General features: G+C 37.4%; 1 protein-coding gene across 14 annotated transcripts in view; it reads left to right on the top strand.

Moving 5' to 3' along the window:
* Positions 1 to 26,658, top strand: part of ITSN2 (intersectin 2) — a 159,217-nt gene that overhangs the window by 90,766 nt on the left and 41,793 nt on the right. For all 14 annotated transcript variants that reach the window (XR_013831102.1, XM_079941152.1, XM_079941154.1 and 11 more), the window contains 7 exons: positions 4,472 to 4,641; positions 4,948 to 5,092; positions 7,651 to 7,856; positions 9,140 to 9,204; positions 11,433 to 11,599; positions 25,048 to 25,093; positions 25,174 to 25,295. Coding sequence is in view for 13 of the 14 variants with exons in the window: in XM_079941152.1 (XP_079797278.1) it covers positions 4,472 to 4,641; positions 4,948 to 5,092; positions 7,651 to 7,856; positions 9,140 to 9,204; positions 11,433 to 11,599; positions 25,048 to 25,093; positions 25,174 to 25,295 (921 nt within the window). In the remaining variant the exon portion in view is untranslated. The remainder of the gene's footprint in view (positions 1 to 4,471; positions 4,642 to 4,947; positions 5,093 to 7,650; positions 7,857 to 9,139; positions 9,205 to 11,432; positions 11,600 to 25,047; positions 25,094 to 25,173; positions 25,296 to 26,658) is intronic.

Genomic DNA, 26,658 nt, shown 5'->3' on the forward strand with positions numbered 1-26,658 from the left:
ATAGGAACCCAGAAGATGAAGCAATAACACAACCAAATAGCATTGGGGACATTTTCCCCAAGGATAGGATGGAGAAAGGGCTCAAAGTATTATGCTTTATACTTGTTTAGAGCTTTACAGTTTACTAAGCACTTTTATAAATATTCTTAATTTAATCCTCAGAATAACCTGGAGGAAGGTAGGGCAGGTATTTTCCCCCCAAATTTATGGATGAACAAACTGAGGCTTTAGATGATATTCATTACCTTACAGCAGATTACCAGCCAGGTGGCATGGCTAAGACTGAAACATGGTTCACTTAACTCCAAAGTCTGTGTTCTTTCCCCTAAACCCGACAAAATTCTGGCAGGAGGAATATCTTGAACAAAAACACTGAGCCTGGTGTGTTTAAAGAATGTCACATAACCACTTACCTAGAATATGGGACAAATATTAGGAGATGAAGCTAGAAAGGTAAGTTGGTACTTGACAAAGAAACCACAATTTCAGAGGCCTTGAATTCTACACTAAGAAGTTTGAACTTTGAAGAGCTTAAAACTAGAGAGATGGGATCTTCTAGGATAAAAATCGTGATGGATCTGCAGTGACTCAGCATAGAATAAAAGACATCAAGATTGGAAATGGAGAAGTAAATTTAATTTGCAGAAGACATGATTGTGTAGAAAATCCCATAGAATCTTAAAAAGAAAAAAAAAGCTACTAGAAGTAATAAGTGAGTTTAGCAAAGTTGCAGGAAACAAGATCAATATACAGAAATTAGTTGTATTTCTACATACAAGCAATGGATATTCAGAAATTGAAATTAAAAATAACATTTACAGTAACATACAAAATATGAAATGCTTAGATATAAAACTGACAAAAGATGTACAGGACCTGTTTATTGAAAATTACAAAGTATTGTTGAGAAAAATGGAAGACCTAAATAAATGGAAAGCTATACATGTTTATGGATTGGAAGACTCTGTATTGATAAGAAAGCAATTCTCCTCAAATTGTTCTATAGATTCAAGGCAGTTTCAATCAAACTCCCACCAGGCTTTTTTTTTTTTTTAAGAATATAAGCTATGCAGTTTAATTGTATACATTGGTGTTAAGATTTTTGGTCTTATTACTTGCATATGTGATCTGTTTAACACTGTTTAAAACAGAAAATCATTGAGTAGCAATCAGATTTCAAAAAGTCTTCCAAGTACAGCCAGACAGTTGTCTATGTGATATGCTACATATGACAGCATAGAATGTACAATTATATTAGCACAGACTTCTTTTCCAAGGGGTATTTTCACACGTCTAATAGGTCTCGTGCACAAGATAACAGAAACAGCAATATCGGCGTCTCTCAATCACATTAAGTTCATCAGACATGTTAAAAGGGTAGCCCTTTTTAATAGAGAATTTTATACATATTATATATTTTTTTTAACATTTTTTTTTCTAAATTATCTCTGTTTTAGATAAATACAGAGCTTAGGAAATAATACTTAAATGAGAACAGTTTGGGCAAATCCTCAGGCTCTATCCTACAAGTGTTCCATTCAGGAAGATCTCAGTACTTCTTTTCCACTTTTTTGTAAAAATTTACAAGCTGATTCATAACCAAACCACTTTGGAAAAAGAAGAACAAAGTTGGAGATCTTATGCTACCTGATTATAAGGCTTATTATAAAAGTTATAGCAATAAGAATGGTGTAGTATTAGTATCTAGATTGGAAAATAGACAAGTGGAACAGAATAACTGGATCTACAACTGCATATTTATATAACTGATTTTTTATAAAGGTACAAAGGCAACTCAGTGGAGAAAGGATAGTCTTTTTTTTTATATATAAATTTATGTATTTATTTATTTTTGGCTGCATTGGGTCTTTGTTGCTGCGTAGACTTTCTCTAGTTGCGGCGAGCGGGGGCTACTCTTTGTTGAGGTGTGCGGGCTTCTCATTGCGGTGGCTTCTCTTGTTGTGGAACGCGGGCTCTAGGGCGCGTGGGCTTCAGTAGTTGTGGCTCTCGGGCTCTAGAGCGCAGGCTCAGCAGCTGTGGTGCATAGGCTTAGTTGCTCTGCGGCATGTGAGATCTTCCTGGACCAGAGCTCGAACCCATGTCCCCTGCATTGGCAGGCGGATTCTTACCCACTGCACCACCAGGGAAGTCCTAGTCTTTTCAAAAAAGCAAATGACATTGGAACATTTGGATATCCATATGCACAAAAATGAATTTTGATTTATTCCTTACAACATATATGAAAGTTAACTCAAAATAGATCAGAGGTAAATCCTGAAATGTAAAACCTAGAACTGTAGAACTTCTAGAAAAAGACATTGGAGAAAATCCTTACAGCTTTGGGCTGCTCAAGGGTTTCTTAGACTGTTAGATACAACATAGTACAAGGTTTCTTTTTAATAGAGAAGTTTCTATAATCGATTGTGATAATGGTTGCATAAGTGAATATACTAAAATCCATTGATTTGTGTACTTTAAATGGAAGGATTGTATGGTGAATTATATCTCAATAAAGTCATTATTATCAGTAAAATAAGTTAAACATGCATCTACCATATGAGCCAGCCCTGTCACTCCTAGATCTTTACTCGAGAGAATTGAAAGCATATGTCCATACAAAGACAAATGTTTATGGCAGCTTTATTTGTAATCGCCAGAAACTGGAAACAATTCAATCTTCCATCAGTAGGTAAACAGACAAATTGTGGTACATCATACAATGTAATATTACTCAACAATAAAATGAAATGAACTATTCACATTCACTACAACATGGATGGATCTCAAAATAATAAATAATAGGCCGAGTAAAAGTCAGACCCCCCAGAAAGGGATGTATATTGTGTGATTTTATTTATATAAAGTTCTAGAGCATGCAGACTAATTTATAATGACAAAAAGCAGACCAGTGTCTTCCTGGAGATGGGGTGTGGGTCAAGTGGAGGAGTGGGAGGGAGTGCTTTCAGTAGAGCAAAAGGAGACATTTTGGGTTGATAGATATGGTTATTATCTTGGTTGTGTGATTTTTCACAACTGTATACGTATGTCAAAACTTACCACATTTAATACCTTAAATGTGAAATTTATAATATGCTAATTACACCTCAAAAAAAGTGTTTTTAAAAATCCTAATGGATATGGAATCACCATACAAATTCTACATGATTTTGATAGGTAAAACACTGTCAAATCTATTTTAGAAAGGTTATCTAAAAAGTATAGAAAATGGAGTGGAGAACAGAGACATAGTTGGCATATTTATTCAATGAATTAAGCAAATATGTATTATGCTGGGCAATGGGTATCAATTAAAAGGCTCACAGACAAATGGAAGAGATACATGTAAATAAAGAATCACACAGTATGATAATGCATGCTATCTCATGACAGTATGTATGAGATAACTCTGACCTAGTTTGGGGGCAGTTAACAGAATCTTGAAGGATGAGTAAAGATTACGGTAATCTAGCTGTGAAATGAAAAAGGCCTGAAGTAGGTTAGGAGGGTAGGGTTGAAAAAAAAAATTCGAAAGAGCTTTTAGAAGCAAAATCAACACAGTTTGGATATGGAAGTGTAAGAGAGGTAAGAGCCAAAGATTTTTTTTTTTTACATCTTTATTGGAGTATAATTGCTTTACAATGGTGTGTTAGTTTCTGCTTTTATAACAAAGTGAATCAGTTATACATATACATATGTCCCCATATCTCTTCCCTCTTGCATCTCCCTCCCTCCCACCCTCCCTATCCAAAGATTTTTTATTTAGAATGACTAAGTCTTTGATGGTAAGAATAACAGAGATACAGGAATTTAGGAGAAGGAGTAGACTGGGGAAGAAAACAAGTTCAATCTTAGACTTGAGTTGGAAGTTCTTGTGGATTATCCAGTTGAAGATATCTGGGAAGTAGTTGAAAGTACAGGCTTATCCCATTAGAAAAAAGAAGTCAGTTCTGCAAATATATCGTATAAAGAACTGATCACTATAGAAGTGAGTGGGCCTCTTCCAGAAGTGTATAGTATGAAGTAAGAGAGCCAGCGATAAAACTTGAGGTATCATCAGTGTTTAAAGGACAAAGGACCAAGAAGCGGAAGAAGGGGTGCTGTGAGGACAGAGGATGCCAGACTGTAGGAGGGAAATGTCTGGGAGAAGAAATGAAACTATAAATCACCTCTGTGTTTTACCAGCTGGAAAATAGTATTCAGAAAAAGTTTTCTGTTTCTCCTAGAGAGTTCAAAAAGACTCTGATAGGAATGTAAACTATTTTTATGTATTAACTTGGATAAAATTAAAAATTTAAATGTAAAAAGGCACCTTGTCCGTCATTAGAGTTAATAATCTGTAGAAAGTGCTTTAGCTGTTTAGTTAGACGGACTTAATTCTGAAAATTAGGCTGCCGGACAGTGGTCTGCATCTCTTTCCTTTGTAAATAAGTGGCTTTCTAACCACTGTTAACCCTACTTTTTGTTTCCATAGGTTGATGAAAAAACCATAGGAGAACCTGGTTGGCTTTATGGTAGTTTTCAAGGAAATTTTGGCTGGTTTCCATGCAACTATGTAGAAAAAATAACGTCTGAAAAATCTGTGTCGCCTAAGAAGGCCTTACTTCCTCCTACAGTGTCTTTATCTGCTACCTCAACTTCTGAGTAAGTTTTTAGCTAATAATGGAGTTTACACGTCTCTGCAAATGTGTGAACACCTAATATGTATTTGTGTCAACCTGCTACTTAATCATATTGTAATCTGCACTGGACTCTCTAAGAGTACCTTTTGTTCCAAATTTAATTCTGATGTTTAGTAAATAAAAACATGGGTCAGTAGTTCATAAATTTTTTTTTTTGCCCAAGTTGTGTTTCAACACAATGTATATTATATACAAGTAGATAAATTGGTAGTACTTCATAAGATTCTGAACAATTAAGTATACTTTCGTCATATTGTTATATTTATAGATCACTTTCTTCAAATCAACCAGCATCAGTGACTGATTATCAAAACGTATCGTTTTCAAGCCTAACTGTTAACACATCATGGCAGAAAAAATCAGCTTTTACTCGCACTGTGTCCCCTGTATCTACATCACCTATTCACGGACAGGTATGTATCTTTAATTTTCTTGTGTTTTATTCTTTGACATTGCTCCTGGTTCACATAAAATAGAATAAAGATTTTTGTACAAGGCCATCATTTACTCATCTAACCAAAGTTTGTATCATTTAGTTTCTTTTCTTACCATTCATATGTGATACGAGGTTGAAGAAATTATTATTAGAGGTTTCCCAACAATTTATTCTCATAGCAGCAAGTTGCTACCAGCTAAGGTTTCTGAGCTCAAAATATCATTTTTACAAATCTGATTATAGTCTTAATTTGTAGTTATTGTAAGAAGAGCTTGGGCTTGGGGTTTTTTTGTTTGTGTTTTCCTTAAGTAAGTCATTTGTGTGAGAACTGTGTTATATATATGTTTAGCCTCTGGTTTGGATGTAACCGAGATGCCAGCATTGTTACGTTAACATTATTAAAAAGAAATCACAGACTTCATCAGAATAGAGTCCTTCACTCAAAAAATGTTTATTGTGTGACCACAGGTTCCAGGCATTTATTATGTGCTAGAAATTTAATGGAAAAAAAAAAAAAACCTCTGCCATTAAGAAGTCAATCTAATGAAGACAAACATATAAATAAATAACTGTATGAGAAGTGTTGTAATAAAGATATTTTATGAAATCTTGAGGGGTATAGGAGAGAGCATTTCAATTCAATCTGTGGGAATTGGAGCAGGCTTCACAATAGGTAAGGCATTTCAGTCGAACCTTCAAAAATGAGCAAGCTTTCACCAAACAAAGAAGGAAAGTTATTCCTGTGAAAGAACAATTTGGGAAAAGTCACTGAGGCATGTTAACAAGAGGAGTTTATAGGAAACAAGTATTGTTTATAGTGTGGCTAGAGTACAGGATTCATGAAGAAAGGGTTAAGTGAAGTTGGAGAGGTTGAGGTTTATTTGTGAAGCATTTAATACCATGCTAAGCAACTGGCAGTGGAAAGCCCATGAAGGTTTTTAAGAGGAGAGTTGAAGTGTATATTTTAGAAGGATAACTCTGGCAGTAGTATAGAGGCCAGATTGTGGAAGGAAGCAAAGGGAGGAGACCGACAAAGGGAGGATATTACAATAGCTAAGTAACAGATGATGTGAACCAGTAATGAAAATATATAGAAGAGGAGATGGACTTAAAAGAGTGTTAGGAGTCAGCATAAAATTGGCAATTCATTGAATGTGAAGAGTGAGGAAGAAGTTGGAGTTAAACATACCTCTTCAGGGTCTTTAGCTTGAGTAACTGAGAGGATGGCAGTACCGGAGGAGTGGTTTTGTGGGTTCTAAAAGTGATTACATTTCAGACGTGCAACTTAGGTATTTGTAGGAGGGACAACCTGCTGGGAAGGCCCAGCAGGCAGCTTGATTTACAAGTCTGGAGCTCAAAAGATAAAGTTATAATTAAGATACAGATTTGAGAAATCATAGGCATAAATAAGATTAGGGAAATCATGTAAAACAAGAAGGGAAGGAGACTGGACCAAAGAGGAGCCATCAATCACCAGAGAGTGAACTTCACGAACTGCAGGGGTTTTAGTGATGTCAGCACTGTTCAGAGATCAGAGAAGGTAAGGGTTTGCAAGAAGCTTTTGGCTCTGATGTTATCAATGATCTTGTCAAGAGATTCAGTATTGTGATGGTTACAGAAGCTAAATTAGAATGGACTGAGGGGTGAAATTGGAAAGCAAGTTTAAGACTGTTCTTTCTTTAAGGAAGTTAGAAGTAGAAGTAAGGGGACTTCCCTGGTGGTCCGGTGGTTAAGACTCCACACTCCCAATGCAGAGGGCCCAGGTTCAATCCCTGGTCAGGGAACTAGATCCCAAATGCCACAACCTAAGATCACACATGTAGCAACTAAGATCCCAGTACAGCCAAATAAATAAATAAATATTTTTTAAGAAGTAGAAGTAAATAGAGAAGTGGAAAGTTAAAGATTCAAGAGAGAAATCACAGTGTTACAAAATATTGTTAGAAGGTGGGAGGACATGATAGAAAGTTTAGAGCACAGGTGAAGAGGCTAGCCCTATCAACAAAATGAAAACACTACTTCCTCTGAGAGAAGAAGGAAAGAAAGAAGGATGAATAAGAATAAGAAGACGTTATGAAACAGAAAACAGAAAAGTGGAGGGAGGCCCATCACAACTGCATCTCCACTCCTAGTGGAATAAACAGAATCCACTGCAGTGAGGAGACTTTGGAAACTGGAGGAGAGAAAGGGTTCCCCTTTTCATTTGTTCTGTGATACATACTTGATGGATCTATGAGTACACTTCTTGCATACCCAGGGTTTACCTTCCATACCTGTGATACTTAGTGCCAAGATGTTTCCTTGAATGGTAGCTGTTGGGTCTTTAACTTCACAGAAGGCTATTCAGGTGGTTGTCTGTCATATATAATTTTAAGTTGGTTAGTAGATTAAGTCACCATTCATATTAAGTCACCACCACACCAAACTGGTCTGCTGTTTGAACAGTAAGTATGTTATATACTAGAAAACAAAAATCATGGTTACCATTGTGTTTTTTGTTTGTTTGTTTTTAATTTTGTGGTTTTGATTTCACAGGGACAGGTTGTAGAAAACCTAAAAGCGCAGGCCCTTTGTTCCTGGACTGCAAAGAAAGATAACCACTTGAACTTCTCAAAACATGATATCATTACTGTCTTGGAGCAGCAAGAAAATTGGTGGTTTGGGGAGGTGCATGGAGGAAGAGGATGGTTTCCAAAATCTTACGTCAAAATCATCCCTGGGAGTGAAGTCAGGCGGGAAGAGTAAGCATTTTTTTTTTTTTTTTTTTGGGTGGTACGCGGGCCTCTCGCTGCTGTGGCCTCTCCCGTTGCGGAGCAACAGGCTCCGGACGCGCGGGCTCAGCGGCCATGGCTCACGGGCCCAGCCGCTCTGCGGCATGTGGGATCTTCCCGGACCGGGGCACAAACCCGTGTCCCCTGCATCGGCAGGCGGACTCTCAACCACTGCGCCACCAGGGAAGCCCAAGAGTAAGCATTTTTGTGTGTTTACATGAGGCGTGGATGTTGGTATTTTCACTGATGAGTCAGCCACAGTACAGTTGGCTGTGCAGGAAAATTAAAAGTTTATGCTTGAGTTTGATATCAGAAGGGTGATTCCTAGAGTAAAAAAATCATACCTCAGATGATTTGGTCCAATTTTTGAACATCTTTTAATCTAGTTATTTCAGATTCCTAAAGTTTTCAAAGTGCTTAAGATTTTAGATCTGTTGCTTTCTTTGTACTAATATCAGGTCAGTTAGAGAAGTTATTTTTCATTTCCTTTGGAGGTTTCTCCCTTATTATTTACTGTAAATTGTCAATATTTAGACAAATCAATACCAAGGGCCTCGCCTTTGCCAGAGTGAGGCGTTCCCATCTCTGGGCCTCCAGAGTTCCCTGAACATCACGTTTCTTACGGCTCATGACACACTGTGTTGTAGTTATTTACTTTCTTACCGATATCCCTTATTAGGTCATAAACTCCAGGAGGGTGGGATTCACGTCTTTTTTGTTCATTTTTCAGTTTTTCCATACCTAGTGTGATCTTAATGCATAGTAGCTGCTCAATCATATTTACTTAGTAAATATGTTCTGTTATTTTTACATATTTTTAAATGTACTGTGCTCTAAACAAGTAGTAAAATTTATATACTGCCCTTATTTTTCTCTAAACCAAGCCAAGTCCCATGTGTGCTTTACCAAATAACTGCCCATTTACCAATGCCTCATGTCTTTTAAGTTACTTTAGAAAGGCAAAATATCTCACATTTGAAAAACTATTTATAAATCATATTGAAATTACCTCAGTAGATTTAAAAAAATTAAGTCGTTTGTAAGTAGGCAGTTCTTAATCCACTAGGATTTTGCATATGAGGGTATTTCTAGCCTGTGTACTGAGACAATATTTCAATTAATTTTAGCCCTTAAAAAGAATGCACTGCTAAAACCTCCTGTTTTCATCAAATCACCTTTTTTATTTACTTGTTGATGTCTTTTTTTTGTTATTTTATTATTTTTTTTAATCTGCTTGTGTGTATATTTGGCAGACCAGAAGCTTTGTATGCAGCTGTAAACAAGAAACCTACCTCTGCAGCCTCTACAGTGGGAGAAGGTGAGCTTTTGGCGATTTATAAATTAGATGGAAGTCAAATTAGCTACTGACTTCCCACAGTTGTTACTCTCCTTACTTCTGTGTCTTCAGTGTTAAAGTGAGGTTAGGAAAACCTGCTCCCGCTCTATTTCACATGAATATTGAGGATATAAAAAATATATAGCTGAAAATACTTGATGCTTTTAGAAAATCAGTACTATAAAAATTCAGCATAGACTGCCTCAATAAATAAGATCATAGATAAGTGTTGCAATGAGATAACATGAAGTCTTTTGTTTTCCTTTTATTATATATCTAGATTATAGATGTTTAGAATATAAGGAAATTTCAGTACATTTAGTTGTTTATGAATTGCACTTGTTTGTTTGTTTTTGGCCTTACTGCGCGGCTTGTGGGATTTTTAGTTCCCTGACCAGGGATTGAACCCGGGCCCTCAGCAGTGAGAGTGTGGAGTCCTAACCACTGGAACGCCAGGGAATTCCCTGAATTGCATTTTCTTTTCTTTTCTTTTTTTTTGCGGTACGCGGGCCTCTCACTGTTGTGGCCTCTCCCGTTGCGGAGCACAGGCTCCGGACGCACAGGCCCAGCGGCCATGGCTCACGGGCCCAGCCGCTCCGCTGCATGTGGGACCCTCCTGGACCAGGGCACAAACCTGTGTCCCCCGCATCGGCAGGCGGACTCCCAACCACTGCACCACCAGGGAGGCCCCCTGAATTGCATTTTAATTACAGTGTACCATATAAATCATTAAGTAGGATTTGAAATTAAGATACACTTTAATCATAAATATTACAAAGAATTTTTTTATTGCCCTTTGGGTTGTTTGAGTATCTTAATTTTGATATTGTGCTGAAAAATGTCCACCCTTATTTCAGACAGTATTGTTATTTAATAGTTGTGTAGGTTTATAAATGAATTATATATTCACTGTAAAATTAGTTGAACAGTTTAAGTACATTTTGTTTATATTGCTCAAGAAAATCAGCTTAATGGTAAATTAAACAGTTTATTCAGTATCTACTACATTAGAGATTGTATGCTAGAGCCTGAAATATACACGGATGAATAAAATAGTTTCCCACGTGCTCACAGTAAAATGGGAAGGCTAGGCATATAATTGTAATAAATTCTATAATGAATGAACAAAAACATAATTTTGAGTAGGACCTGTGAATCCACAGAGGTGGCCACGTTGAATCATCTTAAACAATGAGTAAGTTCTTGCTTAGTGACGAAGAGAACGCTTGGTGGACAGAGGGAAAGGTATGAGCCAGGGCTCAGCTGTGAAAGGTTAGGGAACTCGAGTCACCAGCAAGGCTGCAACCAGAGGTTTACTGTGGAATAACTGCAGTGGAATGATCCTAGGAAAGTGGTGAGGAGCATTTTGGAAAGGACCTGGCTTGTTGCAACATACCTTAATCTTGTAAGCATTTTTCATCTTCTTAAGTCAGCTAAATTGAATAATATGGAAATGTGGATAGTAAATAGTTTCCGGATACTGGTTCTGGCCATCTCCAGTTTATGATCTACTGAGCAAATTTCATGTCAACAAATACAAATAGTACTAGAAGAAAGAAAAAGAGACTTCTAAAACCTGGTCATTGACTGTTTCTTCTAAGTACTAGTAATCATCTGAACAAAAAAACAAAGCCAGTATAAAAACTTAGACATTTCCCATAAGGTTATTCATGAACAAATATTTATTAAGCATCTATTCTGTGCCAAGCACTGTGCTAGGAGCTGGGCCATTGTGATGGAAATTGGCCTCTAGCACTGATGTCAGCTGAATAGTGGGCATTTCCATAACTGTATGTAAAAGAATTAAAGAGAAAAGAATTTAGCAGATTATATGTAAGAAGGTTAAAAAAACTTTTCATGTCTTGACTCTCTGTAAAGATACTGATATCTATTTGTAGTTTTGGGGTTATTCTCTGTGACATGATGATGATGATGGTGATGATCATGGTGATGACGATACGGTTGGGGAAAAAAGAAACCCTGTGATAAAGTTTTATGTTCAGTCAAAGACGTAATCTTTTTCTAAGAAATTATTAAATAATTACTTCATTCCATTTTCTACCTTAACATCTCTTTACATTAAGTTTCCTTAAGTCACAAGGGCTTTTACAGTAAAATTACTCAAGATCTTGGAGATCAACAGTTGTTTTTTTTTTTACTTCTGTAATCTTGCAACCAAAACTAGTTTCTTTTTGCTTTGTTTCCTACAGAGTATATTGCACTTTATCCGTATTCAAGTGCAGAACCTGGAGATTTGACTTTCACTGAAGGTGAAGAAATATTGGTGACCCAGAAAGATGGAGAATGGTGGACAGGAAGTATCGGAGATAGAACTGGAATTTTTCCATCAAATTACGTCAAACCAAAAGATCACGAGGTAGAGTTAGTTTGATACAGAAACAGAAGCATTCCGTTCCTGTTGATCAGGGTTCATATTTAAAACAGATGCATGTATATGGTTTTGGTCAGGCTGCTTTGGTTACAAGGAAGCCACTTAAGGTAGCTTCAGTAAAATGTAGTTTATTATAGGGATCCTGTTAGAGAGATGAGGGCAAAACTATTTCTATGAAATTCCAAGGACAAAAGCCATAGATAGGGCTGGGCCTTATGATAACTGAAGTTAGGGAATGGTCTGGATTCATGGAGGCTTACAAGGGACCGCCTTGAAGAAGTCTGTAAATCTTTAAGGCTCTGACATGAATGTGACCCAGCCCACACTCTGAGTTCCTGCTGCGTTTCATCCCACCACTAGTATGATATAGTGTAGCAGTTCTCAGACTTTTTGGTTTCAGGAACTTTTTACATTCTTAAAAATTATTAGGGACTCCAAAGTTTCTGAAAATATATGGATTATATCTAGCAATACTTTCCATATTAGAAATTAAAACAGAAATTTTAAAAATATTTATTAATTCATTTTGAAATGACAAAATTAAACCCATTATATGATGACATAACTTGCTTTTTAAATTTTTTTTTCTGTTTTTTTAAAATTTATATTCTCTTGCACATAAAAGTCATAAGCACATATGTATAAATATATTTTTTTCCTCATTTTAAGAACCTATCCCACTTTATTTTTTATTTATTTTTTTGTATATGTCCAATGAACGTTTATTATTACTATTATTATCATTACTGTTACCACTGCTTCTCCCCTTTTAGGAATACAGGGAGAGAGGAAGTGTGCATGTAGTGTGCATGTATACTTCCGACAGACAATTTGAGATTTAGAAGCCTCTGGAGCAGTAGTTCTTAAACTTTTCTAACTCAGAGAGGCTGGTGAAAATTACAACCTCTCCTTGAATAAATTCACCTACACACAAAATATTGTACACAGTTTTGCGAGTGGGATAAGGACCCTTAGAAGGGATAAGCCCTTTTAGCATAAACTCTAGACTTCCCAGGGTGGTGGGACAAGGAGCCAGATGCAGTTCTATAGACAGTGTTTACAAGCACTACATTACGTGTGGAGAGAGAACGCAGACACATTTAAAAGAGACTTTAAAATAGCCACTGAACTCATGTAGCCAACATTCAACAGAGTAATAATTAACATGTGTCCAAGCCTCTGTTGAACATTCTGGAAAATGCAAAGATCTATAAGACTCTAGACGTCAGGGTCTCAGAGTCATGTTTAAGGTCCAGGGGCATGAAGCCAGGAGCCAGGAGCCAGCTTGCTGGAAGTGGCGACTGAGTGGCTACACTCATTACTGTAAAGCTAATGATGAATTAAAAACATTTACTGAGCTGCTGCAGTCGATAAAAGCCCCAATTAAGGCACCATTAAGGGACTTAACCGCGTAATGGTGGGGAAGCATTCCTGAAAAGGTTTAATGATCTCAGATCCTGACATAGCCGGGAAGTCATTAGTCATTAATGCCACGTCTAGATCTCGATTATGAAGTTCTCTATAAGAAAACACTTGGCATATAATAGCACACAAGATTATACCTGATTTGTTACAGAGAGCAAGATATACCTTTTCAAACGTGTTTTTAAATCTCTTATGTGTTCAGGTAAGAAAAGTGGCCAATTATGAGCAGAAACTGCCTAGTGAAAATCCATAGCATGATCGCATGCCAATTAGATAAGCAATACCACTCAAGTAATAATAGTAATAATATAGTAATAATATTTCCATTATAATAATAATGGAAATACAAAATGGAACATGGTATTGTACTAATTAATAAGACTGTGACTGTACCTATAAAGTAATTTGATTAATTCCCAGTGTAATGTGTGGAAACTCCTTTAACATAAAGCTACATTGAATCTAGAGAAAATTAAGCAGGTAGAGTCTCTGCCTTCTTAAGTATTCATGCACTTACTCGTTCATTCAACAGCTGTTCACTGAGAGCATCTGTGTAAGGCTTGGTCGGGGGCATTGGGAAACAGGTGAACAAAGCAGTCAAGGTACTCATGAAAGATACAGTCCAAATAAATGATGATCGACTGTGATAAGTACAGTGAAGGAACAAACATGGTGCAGGTAACAACAGACTGAAGATCTTTTAAGATGAGGTGGTCAAGGGAAGGCCTCTGAGGAGCTGGTTCAACAAAGACCTGAACTGTAAGGAGGCCAGTCTTGAAAAGGCAAAGCAGGGGAAGAAACGAGGGGTGGAACTTCTTGGCTGTTTAGCATCTGAATTCCTTTCCTGAATTCCTTCCCACGGTGTGAGTCTTGGTAAGGGGCAGGCTTCTCCAAAGCCCACCTACTCACTTTCCTAGCCTTCCTTGCAGTTAGAGTGTGGGAACATGACCCAGGCTTGGTCAGAGTCATCTGTCCAAGGCAGTGAATCAGGAACTAGTGATACCAAAAAGCATAGCTGAGAATTTCTTTTGGTGGCAATGAGTGGTAGCAACATTCAGTTTTTGGAGCAGTGATTCCAGGATATCCTTGTCTAAGGGAGCATTGCATTCAGAGGCAAAGGCAACAGAGCCCTCTTCAGGCTGGTTCTGGGTGTGATTTTGCCTGAAGTTCTGTTTGTCCAGCTTTGCTTTGTCTCTTCCTAATCTCCAGACCTCGTATTGCAGCCTTCCTGGAAATTCTGTGAGCCACCCAATACACTCCATTTCTCTTAGGCTTAAATCAGCCAGAGTCGGTTTCTGATGATTCCATCTAAAAATCCTGATAGACTGGAGTACATTGCAGGTAGATGCATATGCAATTGCCCTAAGGTGGGAGGAGAGGGAGAGAGAGCTTGGAGGAACTGAGAAAAACCCTGAGTGGCAGCATTAGAGAAAAGGTAGCAAGTGAATAATATGGCTGCAGCCGGCGAGCCAGGCAAGAGGCAGAGCAAGCAGGTGTGCGTAGCAGAAGCCGGAAATGTGCTGGGCCTAGCCTTTTCTCAGGGACACTCAACTAGCTCCCGTGTCCTGATGGGATGTGTCTCTACTGGTCTCTGAGGGCTCTGAGGCAGCGCTGAAGGGTTCTGGTTGCGTGGTTGCCACTCTGCTGTGCCAAGGAATTCCAGACTGTTCTCTACTGAGAAGGCTAAGCCTGAACTTGTCATTTCCTGCTCTGTGAGATCGCTCTCTCTTTCTCTCCTTTAAGTACCAAGATATGTATCTCTAAAGGCATTTATAGCATTAATTTGGTTATATGTTTTTGAGTGTCATATCCATCATCAGACACTAGCTAACTCCCTGGGGTCACAGTGGGGAGGTGGGATGATTGCATGCCTTGGATTAAGACAGATCTGGATTTTATCTCAGACAAGTTGCTTCACTTCTCTGAACCACAGTTTTCTCATTTGAAAAATGAGGATAGTAGTACCTCATTGAGGATTACATGCCCTGTAAGTTACTATACAGTGCCTACCACGTAGTAGGCACTCTGTTATACTAGTCCTTTGTTCCTTAGTATTTCATGGAATTGAATAGACTCTTCTGCAGCTAGGAAAACAATATAAAATCCTTGCTTTTGTGCTTACCTTATTGTAAAGCGCTAATTTAGAATAAAGTACCTTACATTGCTTTCTTAGTTCAGAATTTGATCATGAAAATTTCCTTTTTCTTAAAAATTCCCTAAAGAGTTATTGCTATTTATTCAGCTCACTCCAGCAAAATTACTACCCCCCCAAAAAAAGACCATTTTTCCCCTTCTAACATCCTTATATTAATGATGTAGACTACAATTAAAACACTGCATCCAAAACCAGAAGGTAGATTTTGTTATTCTTGAGAAACAGAGGAAGATATTACTCAAGTCCTGATTGTCTTAGCCAAAATATTCCCTTATGTAATATTCCTTGGGCTTGAGTCTTTTTCATTTTAATAACTTGAAATCATAGATGTTCTATAGGTTTGTCATTGATTGACCAAATACGTAACTCAGCTCTGAAGATATTAAAAACTTTAAAACATCACAAAACAAAAATCCTAGAGCCTCCCAAACCCCTTGCTTACTGACTTGAACACCGTAATTTAATCTAATGAATTGACAGTCTTAGAATCCTTTTCTTTCCTCCTTGGCTGCTGGTCTTTTTTTTTTTTTTTTTTGAATTTTATTTATTATTTTTATAAATAAATATAAATAATAAGCAGGTTCTTATTAGTTATCCATTTTATACATATTAGTGTATACATGTCAATCCCAATCTCCTAATTCATCATACCACCACCAGTTGCCCCCCTTGTTGTCCATACGTTTGTTCTCTACATCTGTGTCTCTATTTCTGCCCTGAACACTGGTTCATCTGTACCATTTTTCTAAGTTCCACATATATGCATTAATATATGATATTTGTTTTTCTCTTTCTGACTTACTTCACTCTGTTTGACAGTCTCTAGATCCATCCATGTCTCAACAAATAACCCAATTTCGTTCCTTTTTATGGCTGAGTAATATTCCATTGTATATGTGTACCACATCTTCTTTATCCATTCATCTGTTGATGGGCATGTAGGTTGCTTCCATGACCTGGGTATTGTAAATAGAGCTGCAGTGAACATTGGGATGCATGTGTCTTTTTGAATTATGGTTTTCTCAGAGTATATGCCCAGTAGTGGGATTGCTGGATCATATGGTAATTCTGTTTTTAGTTGCTTAAGGAACCTCCATACTGTTCTCCATAGTGGCTGTATCAGTTTACATTCCCACCAACAGTGCAAGAGGGTTCCCTTTTCTCCACACCCTCTCCAGCATTTGCTGTTTGTAGATTTTCTGATGATGCCCATTCTAACTGGTGTGAGGTATTACCTCATTGTAGTTTTGATTTGCATTTCTCTAATAATCAGTGAGGTTGAGCAGCTTTTCACATGCCTCTTGGCCATCTGTATGTCTTCTTTGGAGAAATGTCTATTTAGGTCTTCTGGCCATTTTTGGATTGGGTTGTTGCTTTTTTAGTATTGAGCTGCGTGAGCTGTTTATATATTTTGGAGGTTAATCCTTTGTTGATTCGTTTGCAAATATTTTCTCCCATTCTAAGGGTTGTCCTTTCATCTTGTTTATGATTTCCTTTGCTGTGCAAAAACTTTGAAGTTTCATTAGGTCCCATTTGTTTATTTTTGTTTTTATTTCCATTACTCTAGGAGGTGGATCAAAAAAGATCTTGCTATGATTGATGTCAAAGAGTGTTACTCCTATGTTTTCCTCTAAGAGTTTTATAATGTCCAGTCTTACATTTAGGTCTCTAATCCATTTTGAGTTTATTTTTGTGTGTGATGTTAGGGAGTGTTCTAATTTCATTCATTTACATGTAGTTGTCCAGTTTTCCCAGTACCACTTATTGAAGAGACTGTCGTTTCTCCATTGTATATCCTTGCCTCCTTTGTCATAGATTAGTTGACCATACATGCGTGGGTTTGTCTCTGGGCTTTCTATCCTGCTCCATTGATCTATATTTCTGTTTTTGTGCCAGTACCATATTGTCTTGATTACTATAGCTTTGTAGTATAGTCTGAAGTCAGGGAGTCTGATTCCTCCAGCTCTGCTTTTTTCCCTCAAGACTGCTTTGGCTTTTCGGGGTCTTTGTGTCTCCATACAAATTTTAAGATTTTTTGTTCTATTTCTGTAAAAAATGCCATTGGTAATTTGATAGGAATTGCATTGAATCTGTAGATTGCTTTGGGTAGTATAGTCATTTTCACAATATTGATTCTTACAATCCAAGAACATGGTATATCTCTCCATCTGTTTGTATCATCTTTAATTTCTTTCATCAGTGTCTTATAGTTTTCTGCATACAGGTCTTTTGTCTCCCTAGGTAGGTTTATTCCTGGGTATTTTATTCTTTTTGTTGCAGTGGTAAATGGGAGTGTTTCCTTAATTTCTCTTTCAGATTTTTCATCATTAGTATATAGGAATGCAAGAGATTTCTATTCATTAATTGTGTATCCTGCAACTTTACCAGATTCATTGATCAGCTCTAGTAGTTTTCTGGTGGCATCTTTAGGATTCTCTATGTATAGTATCATGTCATCTGCAAACAGTCAGTTTTACATCTTCTTTTCCAATTTGTATTCCCTTTATTTCTTTTTCTTCTCTGATTGCCGTGTCCAAAACTGTGTTGAATAATAGTGGTGAGAGTGGACATCCTTGTCTTGTTCCTGATCTTAGAGGAAATGCTTTCAGTTTTTCACCATTAAGAATGACGTTTGCTGTGGGTTTGTCATATATGGCCTTTATTATGTTGAGGTAGGTTCCCTTTATGCCCACTTTCTGGAGAGTTTTCTGTCATAAATGGGTGTTGAATTTTGTCAGAAGCTTTTTCTGCATCTATTGAGATGATCATACGGTTTTTCTTCTTCAGTTTGTTAATATGGTGTATCACATTGATTGATTTGCATATATTGAAGAATCCTTGCATCCCTGGGATAAATCCCACTTGATCATGGTGTATGATCCTTTTAATGTGTTGTTGGATTCTGTTTACTAGTATTTTGTGGAGGATTTTTGCATCTATATTCATGAGTGATCTTGGTCTGTAATTTTCTTTTTTTGTAGTATTTTTGTCTGGTTTTTGTATCAGGGTGATGGTGGCCTCACATAATGAGTTTGGGAGTGTTCCTTCCTCCGCAGTTTTTTGGAGGAGTTTGAGAAGGTTGGGTGTTAGCTCTTCTCTAAATGTTTGATAGAATTAACTTGTAAAGCCATCTGGTCCTGGACTTCTGTTTGTTGGAAGATTTTTAATCACAGTTTCAATTTTGTTACTTGTGATTGGTCTGTTCATATTTTCTATTTCTTCCTGGTTCAGTCTTGAAAGGTTGTACCTTTCTAAGAATTTGTCCATTTCTTCCAGGTTGTCCATTTTATTGGCATACTTTGTATTTCTGCAGTGTCTGTTGTAACTTCTCCTTTTTCATTTCTAATTTTATTGATTTGAGTCCTCTCCCTCTTTTACTGATGGGTCTGGCTAATGGTTTATCAATTTTGTTTATCTTCTGAAAGAACCAGCTTTTAGTTTTACTGATCTTTGCTATTGTTTTCTTTGTTTCTATTTCATTTATTTCTGCTCTGATCTTTATGATTTCTTTCCTTCCGCTAACTTTGGGTTTTGTTTCTTCTTCTTTCTCTAGTTCCTTTAGGTGTAAGGTTAGATTGTTTATTTGAGATTTTTCTTGTTTCTTGAGGTAGGATTGTATAGTTATAAACTTCCCTCTTAGAACTGCTTTTGCTGCATCCCATAGGTTTTCTTTTTTGTGGTTTTTTTACATCTTTATTGGAGTATAATTGCTTTACAATGGTGTGTTAGTTTCTGCTTTATAACAAAGTGAATCAGTTATGCATATACATATGTTCTCATATCTCTTCCCTCTTGCGTCTCCCTCCCTCCCACCCTCCCTATCCCACCCCTCCAGGCAGTCACAAAGCACCGAGCTGATCTCCCTGTGCTATGCGGCTGCCATCCCATAGGTTTTGGATCATCGTGTTTTCGTTGTCATTTGTTTCTAGGTATTTTTTGATTTCCTCTTTGATTTCTTCAGTGATCTCTTGGTTATTTAGTAACGTATTGTTTAGCCTCCATGTGTTTGTGTTTTTTACGTTTTTATCCCCTGTAATTGATTTCTAATCTCATAGCGTTGTGGTCAGAAAAGATGCTTGATATGATTTCAATTTTCTTAAATTTACTGAGGCTTGATTTGTGACCCAAGATGTGATCTGTCCTGGAGAATGTTCTATGTGCACTTGAGAAGAAAGTGTAATCTGCTGTTTTTGGATGGAATGTCCTGTAAATATCAATTAAATCTGTCTGGTCTATTGTGTCATTTAAAGCTTGTGTTCCCTTATTAATTTTCTGTTTGGATGATCTGTCCATTGGTGTAAGTGAGGTGTTGAAGTCCCCCACTATTGCTGTGTTACTGTCGATTTCCTCTTTTATAGCTGTTAGCAGTTGCCTTATGTAGTGAGGTGCTCCTATGTTGGGTGCATATGTATTTATAATTGTTATATCTTCTCCTTGGATTGATCCCTTCATCATTATGTAGTGTCCTTCCTTGTCTCTTGTAACATTCTTTATTTTAAAGTCTATTTTACCTGATAGGAGGATTGCTATTCCAGCTTAATTGATTTCCATTTGCATGGAATATCTTTTTCCATCCCCTCACTTTCAGTCTGTATGTGTCCCTAGGTCTGAAGTGGGTCTCTTGTAGACAGCATGTATACGGGTCTTGTTTTTGTATCCATTCAGCAAGCCTGTGTCTTTAGGTTGGAGCATTTGATCCGTTCACATTTAAGGTAATTATCGATATGTATGTTCCTGTTACCATTTTCTTAATAGTTTTGGGCTTGTTTTCGTAGGTCCATTTCTTCTGTTGTGTTTCCCACTTAGAGAAGTTCCTTTAGCATTTGTTGTAGAGCTGGTTTGGTGGTGCTGAATTCTCTTAGTTTTGCTTGTCTGTAAAGCTTTTGATTTCTCCATCAAATCTGAATGAGATCCTTGCCGCATAGAGTAATCTTGGCTGTAGGTTCTTCCCTTTCATCACTTTAAGTATATCATGCCACTCCCTTCTGGCTTGTAGAGTTTCTGCTGAGAAATCAGCTGATAACCTTATGGGAGTTCCCTTGTATGTTATTTGAAGTTTTTCCCTTGCTGCTTTCAATAATTTTTCTTTGTCTTTAATTTTTGCCAATTTTTTTTTTTTTTTTTTTTAATTTTTGCCAATTTGATTACTATGTGTCTCGGAGTGTTTCGCCTTGGGTTTATCCTGTATGGGACTCTCTGTGCTTCCTGGACTTGGGTGGCTATTTCCTTTCCCATATTAGGGAAGTTTTCGACTATAATCTCTTCAAATGTTTCCTCGGGTCCTTTCTCTCTCTCTTCTCCTTCTGGGCCCCGTATAATGCGAATGTTATTGCATTTAGTGTTGTCTCAGAGGTCTCTTAGGCTGTTTTCAGTTCTTTTCATTCTTTTTTCTTTATTCTGTTCAGCAGCAGTGAATTCCAACATTCTGTCTTCCAGGTCACTTATCCGTTCTTCTGCCTCAGTTATTCTGCTGTTGATTCCTTCTAGTGTGGTTTTCTTTTCAGTTATTGTATTGTTCATCCCTGTTTGTTTGTTCTTTAATTCTCCTAGGTCTTTGTTAATCATTTCTTGCATCTTCTCGATCTTTGCCTCCATTCTTTTTCTGAGGTCCTGGATCATCTTCACTATCATTATTCTGAATTCTTTTTCTGGAAAGTTGCCTATCTCCACTTCATTTAGTTGTTTTTCTAGGGTTTTATCTTGCTCCTTCATCTGGTATATAGCCCTCTGCGTTTTCATCTTGTCTATCTTTCTGTGAATGTGGTTTTTTGTTCCACAGCCTGCAGGATTGTCTTTATTTTATTTATTTATTTATTTTTGGCTGTGTTGGGTCTTCGTTGCTGCACGTGGGCTTTCTCTAGTTGCGGTGAGTGGGGGCTACTCTTCATTTGCGGTGTGTGGTCTTCTCATTGTGGTGGCTTCTCTTGTTGCAGAGCACAGGCCCTAGGCACACGGACTTCAGTTGTTGTGGCTCATGGGCTCTCGAGTGCAGGCTCAATAGTTGTGGTGCACGGGCTTAGTTGCTCCGAGGCATGTGGGATCTTCCTGGACTAGAGATCAAACCCATGTCCCCTGCATTGGCAGGCAGATTCTTATCCACTGCACCATCAGGGAAGCCCCAAATAACATGCTTTTAATGAAAAACAACTATGTATTCCTCCCTCACCAAAAAAGTTTAGTGAAAAGAATGGTATATTCTTTTGGTTGAAGTATATGAAGAAAATTCACCCTCACGCATATATGAGAGGAAACAGAAATGTGTTAATAACATTTGCAGATATCTGCAGATACTCTTCTTTGATAGTACTACATCAAAACTTGAGAACTAGATTGTTGTAGGTTGGTTGTAGGTTGGTTGTTGCAACATGGAATCTGAAGCCATATCAGTGAACATTTCTTACTGTAACATTAAATTCACCAGTCTGTTTTGCACACTGAATATGGTAACACCATTCATTGGTCATTTGGGAAATATTGAATCACTGAATTATGCAAATATTCCCCATATTGCTACATTTCATCATATAATATTAAGAAAATCACATTTGTGGCTGAAAGACTGAAACATAAGACATGACACCATAAAACTCCTTGAAGAGATCACAGGCAAAACATTCTCTGACATTAATCATACCAATATTTTCTTAGGTCAGTCTCCCAAAGCAATAAAGATAAAAACAAAAATAAACAAATGGGACCTAATCCACCTTACAGACTGTTGCACAGCAAGGGAAACCATAAACAAAATGAAAAGACAACCTACAGAATGGCAGAAAATATTTGCAAACAGTTCAACAGAAAAGGGCTTAATTTCCAATATATACAAACAGCTCATACAACTCAACAACAACAAAAAACAAACAATCAGAAAATGGGGAGAAGACTTAAATAGACATTTCTCCAAAGAAGAAATACAGATGGCCAATACGCACATGAAAACATGCTCAGCATTGCTAATTATTAAAGAATTGCAAATCAAAACTGCAATGAAGTACCACTTTACACTGGTCAGAATGGCCATCATTAAAAAGTCTACAGGTAACAAATTCTGAAGAGGTTGTGGAGAAAATGGAACCCTCCTACACTGTTGGTGGGAATGTAAATTGATTCAGCCACTATGGAGAACAGTATGGGGAGGTTCCTCAGAAAACTAAAAATCGAATTACCATATGATCCTGCAACCCCACTCCTGGGCATATATCCAGACAAAACTATAATTCAAAAAGATACATGCAGGGGGAGGGATAAATTGGGAGATTGGGATTGACATATACACACTACTATATATAAAATAGACAACTAATAAGGACCTCCTGGGAACAGGGGACTCTACTCAATACTCTGTAATGACCTATATGGGAAAAGAATGTAAAAAAAAAAAGATGTATGTATATGTGTAACTGATTCACTTTGCTGTACAGCAGAAACTAACACAACATTGTAAATCAACTATACTCCAATAAAAATTAAAAGAAAAAAGATACATGCACCCTTGTGTTCATAGCAGCACTGTTCACAATGGGTAAGACATGGCAGCAACCTAAATGTCCATCAGCAGATGAATGGATAAAAATATGTGGCATATATACATATATATATATATGTATGTATGTATGTATGTATGGAATGGAATTCTACTCAGTCATAAAAAAGAATGGAATAATGCCATTTGCAGCAACATGGATGCAACTAGAGATTATCATACTAAGTGAAGTAAGTCAGAAAGAGAAAGATAAATACCATATGGTATCATTTATATGTGGAATCTAAAATGTAACACAAATGAACCTATCTATGAAACAGAAACAGACTCACAGACATAGAGAACAGACTTGTGGTTGCCAAAGGGGAGGGGGTTGCAGGAGGGATGGAGTTAGGAGGTTGGGGTTAGCAGATGTAAGCCGCTGTATATAGAGTAGATACATAACAAGGTCCTACTGTATAGCACAGGGAACTGTATTCAATATCCTATGATAGGGACTTCCCTGGTGGCACAGTGGTTAAGAATCCACCTGCCAATGCAGGGGACACGGGTTCGAGCCCTGGTCCGGGAAGATCCCACATGCCACGGAGCAACTAAGCCCGTGCACCACAACTACTAAGCCTGTGCTCTAGAGCCTGAGAGCCACAACTACTGAAGCCCGCGCGCCTAGACAAAGAGTAGCCCCACTTGCCGCCACTACAGAAAGCCTGCGCACAGCAAGGAAGACCCAACGCAGCCAAATAAATAAATAAAATTAATTAATTTTTTAAAAATCCTATGATAAACCATAATGGAAAAAATGTTAAAAAAAGAATATATATGTATAACTGAATCACTTTGCTGTACAACAGGAATGAACACAACATTGTAAATCAACCATACTTCACTAAAAAGTAAATCACATTTGTTAACATAGGAACGTCCTTAAGTACTTTGAAGTGGTCAAGCTCATGGTGGTAGATACCAGTTTTCCCTTGAAAACTTGAGTTTTATTGTTGGCAGAAATCCTGTCAGCTCTTTAACTTGAAGGGACAGATTTACTTCATCCATCTTTGAGCAAATGTCTGCTAAATCTCAAGTCTGAATAATTTGTCATTAGTCATTTTTTCACATAAAAACGCTGTTCCATGAAAAATCTAGTTGACACAATTTAATCACCTAAGGCTTTTCCGTGAGACAACCCTTGTACTTCAGTGTGCAGCAGAAGTGCTTTGGGCACACTTCATTTCGCCACCCAGACTCTTGAAAAGATGTGTACCTGAGGATTAGGATTCAGTAAACTTTTTACTGCTTGATCAAGGACATGCTTAAGTGAAACTGGCCTTGTTTTCCTGTGAGCATGTGGCTGTGAAGAGTATTACGACTACTAGTATTATTTGGCACCACTGCTGTGATTTGTGCTAAGGCATCAGCAATTTTACCCACCAGTGTAAATGTCAGTACAGCAAAAGAGGCAAATAATAATGTCCTAGTACTGTTATGAAAGTAGTTTTTATCTTCCAGACCCCTGAAAGGGGCTGGAAGGACTGCCCCCAGGGATCCACAAACCACACATTGAGAACCACTGAGACTGCTTAGGTTGGCTTCTGGCTCTGCCACTTAGAGGCTAGGTGACCTTGGATAAGTTACTTCATTCACCTTTCTGTGTTTCACTTTCCTTCTCTGTAACATGGGGATAATCATAATTACTTAATAGTGTTATTGCAAAAATTAACTAAGTGAATATATGTAAAATTCTTGCAACACTGCCTGTTACATAGTAAGTACTCAAGAAATGTTAGCTGTTGACTACCATCAACTCTGCTTGGGTGCTTTTACTACAGTTGTGTCCACTAAGAGAAAAGGAAATTTAACTGCTTCCCTCGTCTTGCTCATCCTATAAAGTCAAACAGGTCATAGTTGCTGGGGTATCATGCGTTTTTTGTTCTTAGGTCAAGTTCAGGAGGAACGTGGCAAAAAATTTAAATTATCATTACCTTGTGTGCAGCAGGAGCTAAACTCACATATGCCTTAACATACCCAGAGCACATTTGTTTTATGTGGTAGACACTGATTCTAACCACATTGATACATGAAATGTATTTGTGTTTATGTTTAATATTCAGGAAAGATTCAGAATATGAGCTATTCCTGTTGAGTCAGTGGATGCCAGCATCAGCTACTTGTATATAATGTATTCTGTCAGAACCAGATCTCCCCATAAGTGTTGGATTCTTAATTTATTTGATTAATGTAGGTTAATCATTATTTTGCTCTTACTTGAAAGAAACAAGGACCCTGGGAATTAGAAATCTCTAGTTCCTAATAGCCTTTGTACTTTTACATCTAGATTGTTGGAAAATGATAAAACAGTATATCTTTTCCTTACAGGATTTTGGGAGTGCTAGCAAATCTGGAACATCAAACAAGAAACCTGGTATGTATAATAATGAAGCTGAAAAACTACTAAAGTGTTTAGTAGTCTTGAATTCAGTTTCTTATTTTTCTTCTTTTCAGAGATTGCTCAAGTAACTTCAGCATATGTGGCTTCTGGTTCTGAACAGCTTAGCCTTGCACCAGGACAGTTAATATTAATTCTAAAGAAAAATACAAGTGGCTGGTGGCAAGGGGAGTTACAGGTAATAACCTTTAAATAACGTTTATTAATTTTATTATAAAAGTAATGCATGCTCATTAGAAAAATAAGGTTAATAAAAATTTTAGATCACCTATAATCATACCACTTGGAGGTAGTCATTATTACCATTTTAGTATCTTACGTTTCTCTCTTTTGCCTGTTTATTTTTAGCACAGTTGATGTTACAAGTAACAATATGAAGGGTAATTTCCCTAAAGACATAATTGTTTTCCAATAATAGCTGTTTTAATAAACCACAGGACACCTTCTTAAAGGAAAGCTTAACATCATCTTTGCCTGGGATAACCCCAGGCTTGCGGCATAACTTCCAGACTGAGCGCTAAGAAAATACTATTCACTGGACAGTCCCCCCCACCCCCACAGTCTTACGTTTTTGAAACAGCAGTGCAAGGAAAGGAGCTGCAGGAGTGAATGAGCCTGGTTTTTTCATAAAATGTTAACAGAGATAGTAATTGCATGTTTTGATACAGAAAGAGGAGTTCTTTTCTCACTCCTAAAATTTCCTTACTAGTTAAAACTAAAAAGCATTTTAGGATTAAAAGGTGATGACAGGTGTAAGAGCTGGATTTTTACGTGAAATTGATACATGATTGTAATATGGAGGATTAATTTAGCGTCATTCTTGCAAATCAAGGTCTTACAGTTTCTAAAGAAAAGTGGAGGTTGAAAATTCAGTATCTTCTTGACTAACCCCCTGAAATTTCACCTTCTGATTTGCTTTGAAGATTGACCCAACTAAGTGGGAGATGTGGCTTTCCACAAATTTTGTTCATGATCTCCTGATTAATTATTAGCAAAGCCCCAAGAGGTATTTACTGTGAGCTATGTCATTAAGTGTTGACTTGAACTTACTAGGAGAACATTAGAAAGGTTTTTTTAGTTTATAAATATTATTTGTGTGAAATATGCAGAGAAATTTGAGCCTGAAAGATCTCCAAATAGACTTCTACAAATAGTGTTGAGATGCATATTGAGTCTTCCAGCTGCTTAATACTGACGTGGAAGGCCAGTGCAGAATTCAGGTGTTCACAAGACACCCTCACTTCTAACATCAGTCATAAGTTTGGAGGTCCCCAAGACCACTCCCGAGTTCAGTAATTCTCCATAAGGGCTCACAGAAGGCTATTATACTCATGGTTATGGATTATTACAGCAAAAGGATTTAGATTAAAATCAGCCAAGGGAAGAGATGTATGGGGCAGAGTTCAGGCGGATTCCAAACACAGAGCTTGCAGTTGTCCTCTGCCCATGGAGTCGTGGACATCATTAAATCCTCCTGGCAACAATAGCCATGGAGTATTGCCAAGCAAAGCAGCTCACTTGAGCCTTGGTTTCCAGAGTGT

Source organism: Stenella coeruleoalba, assembly GCF_951394435.1.
Source record: "Stenella coeruleoalba genome assembly, chromosome: 13".
Lineage (NCBI taxonomy): Eukaryota > Metazoa > Chordata > Mammalia > Artiodactyla > Delphinidae > Stenella > Stenella coeruleoalba.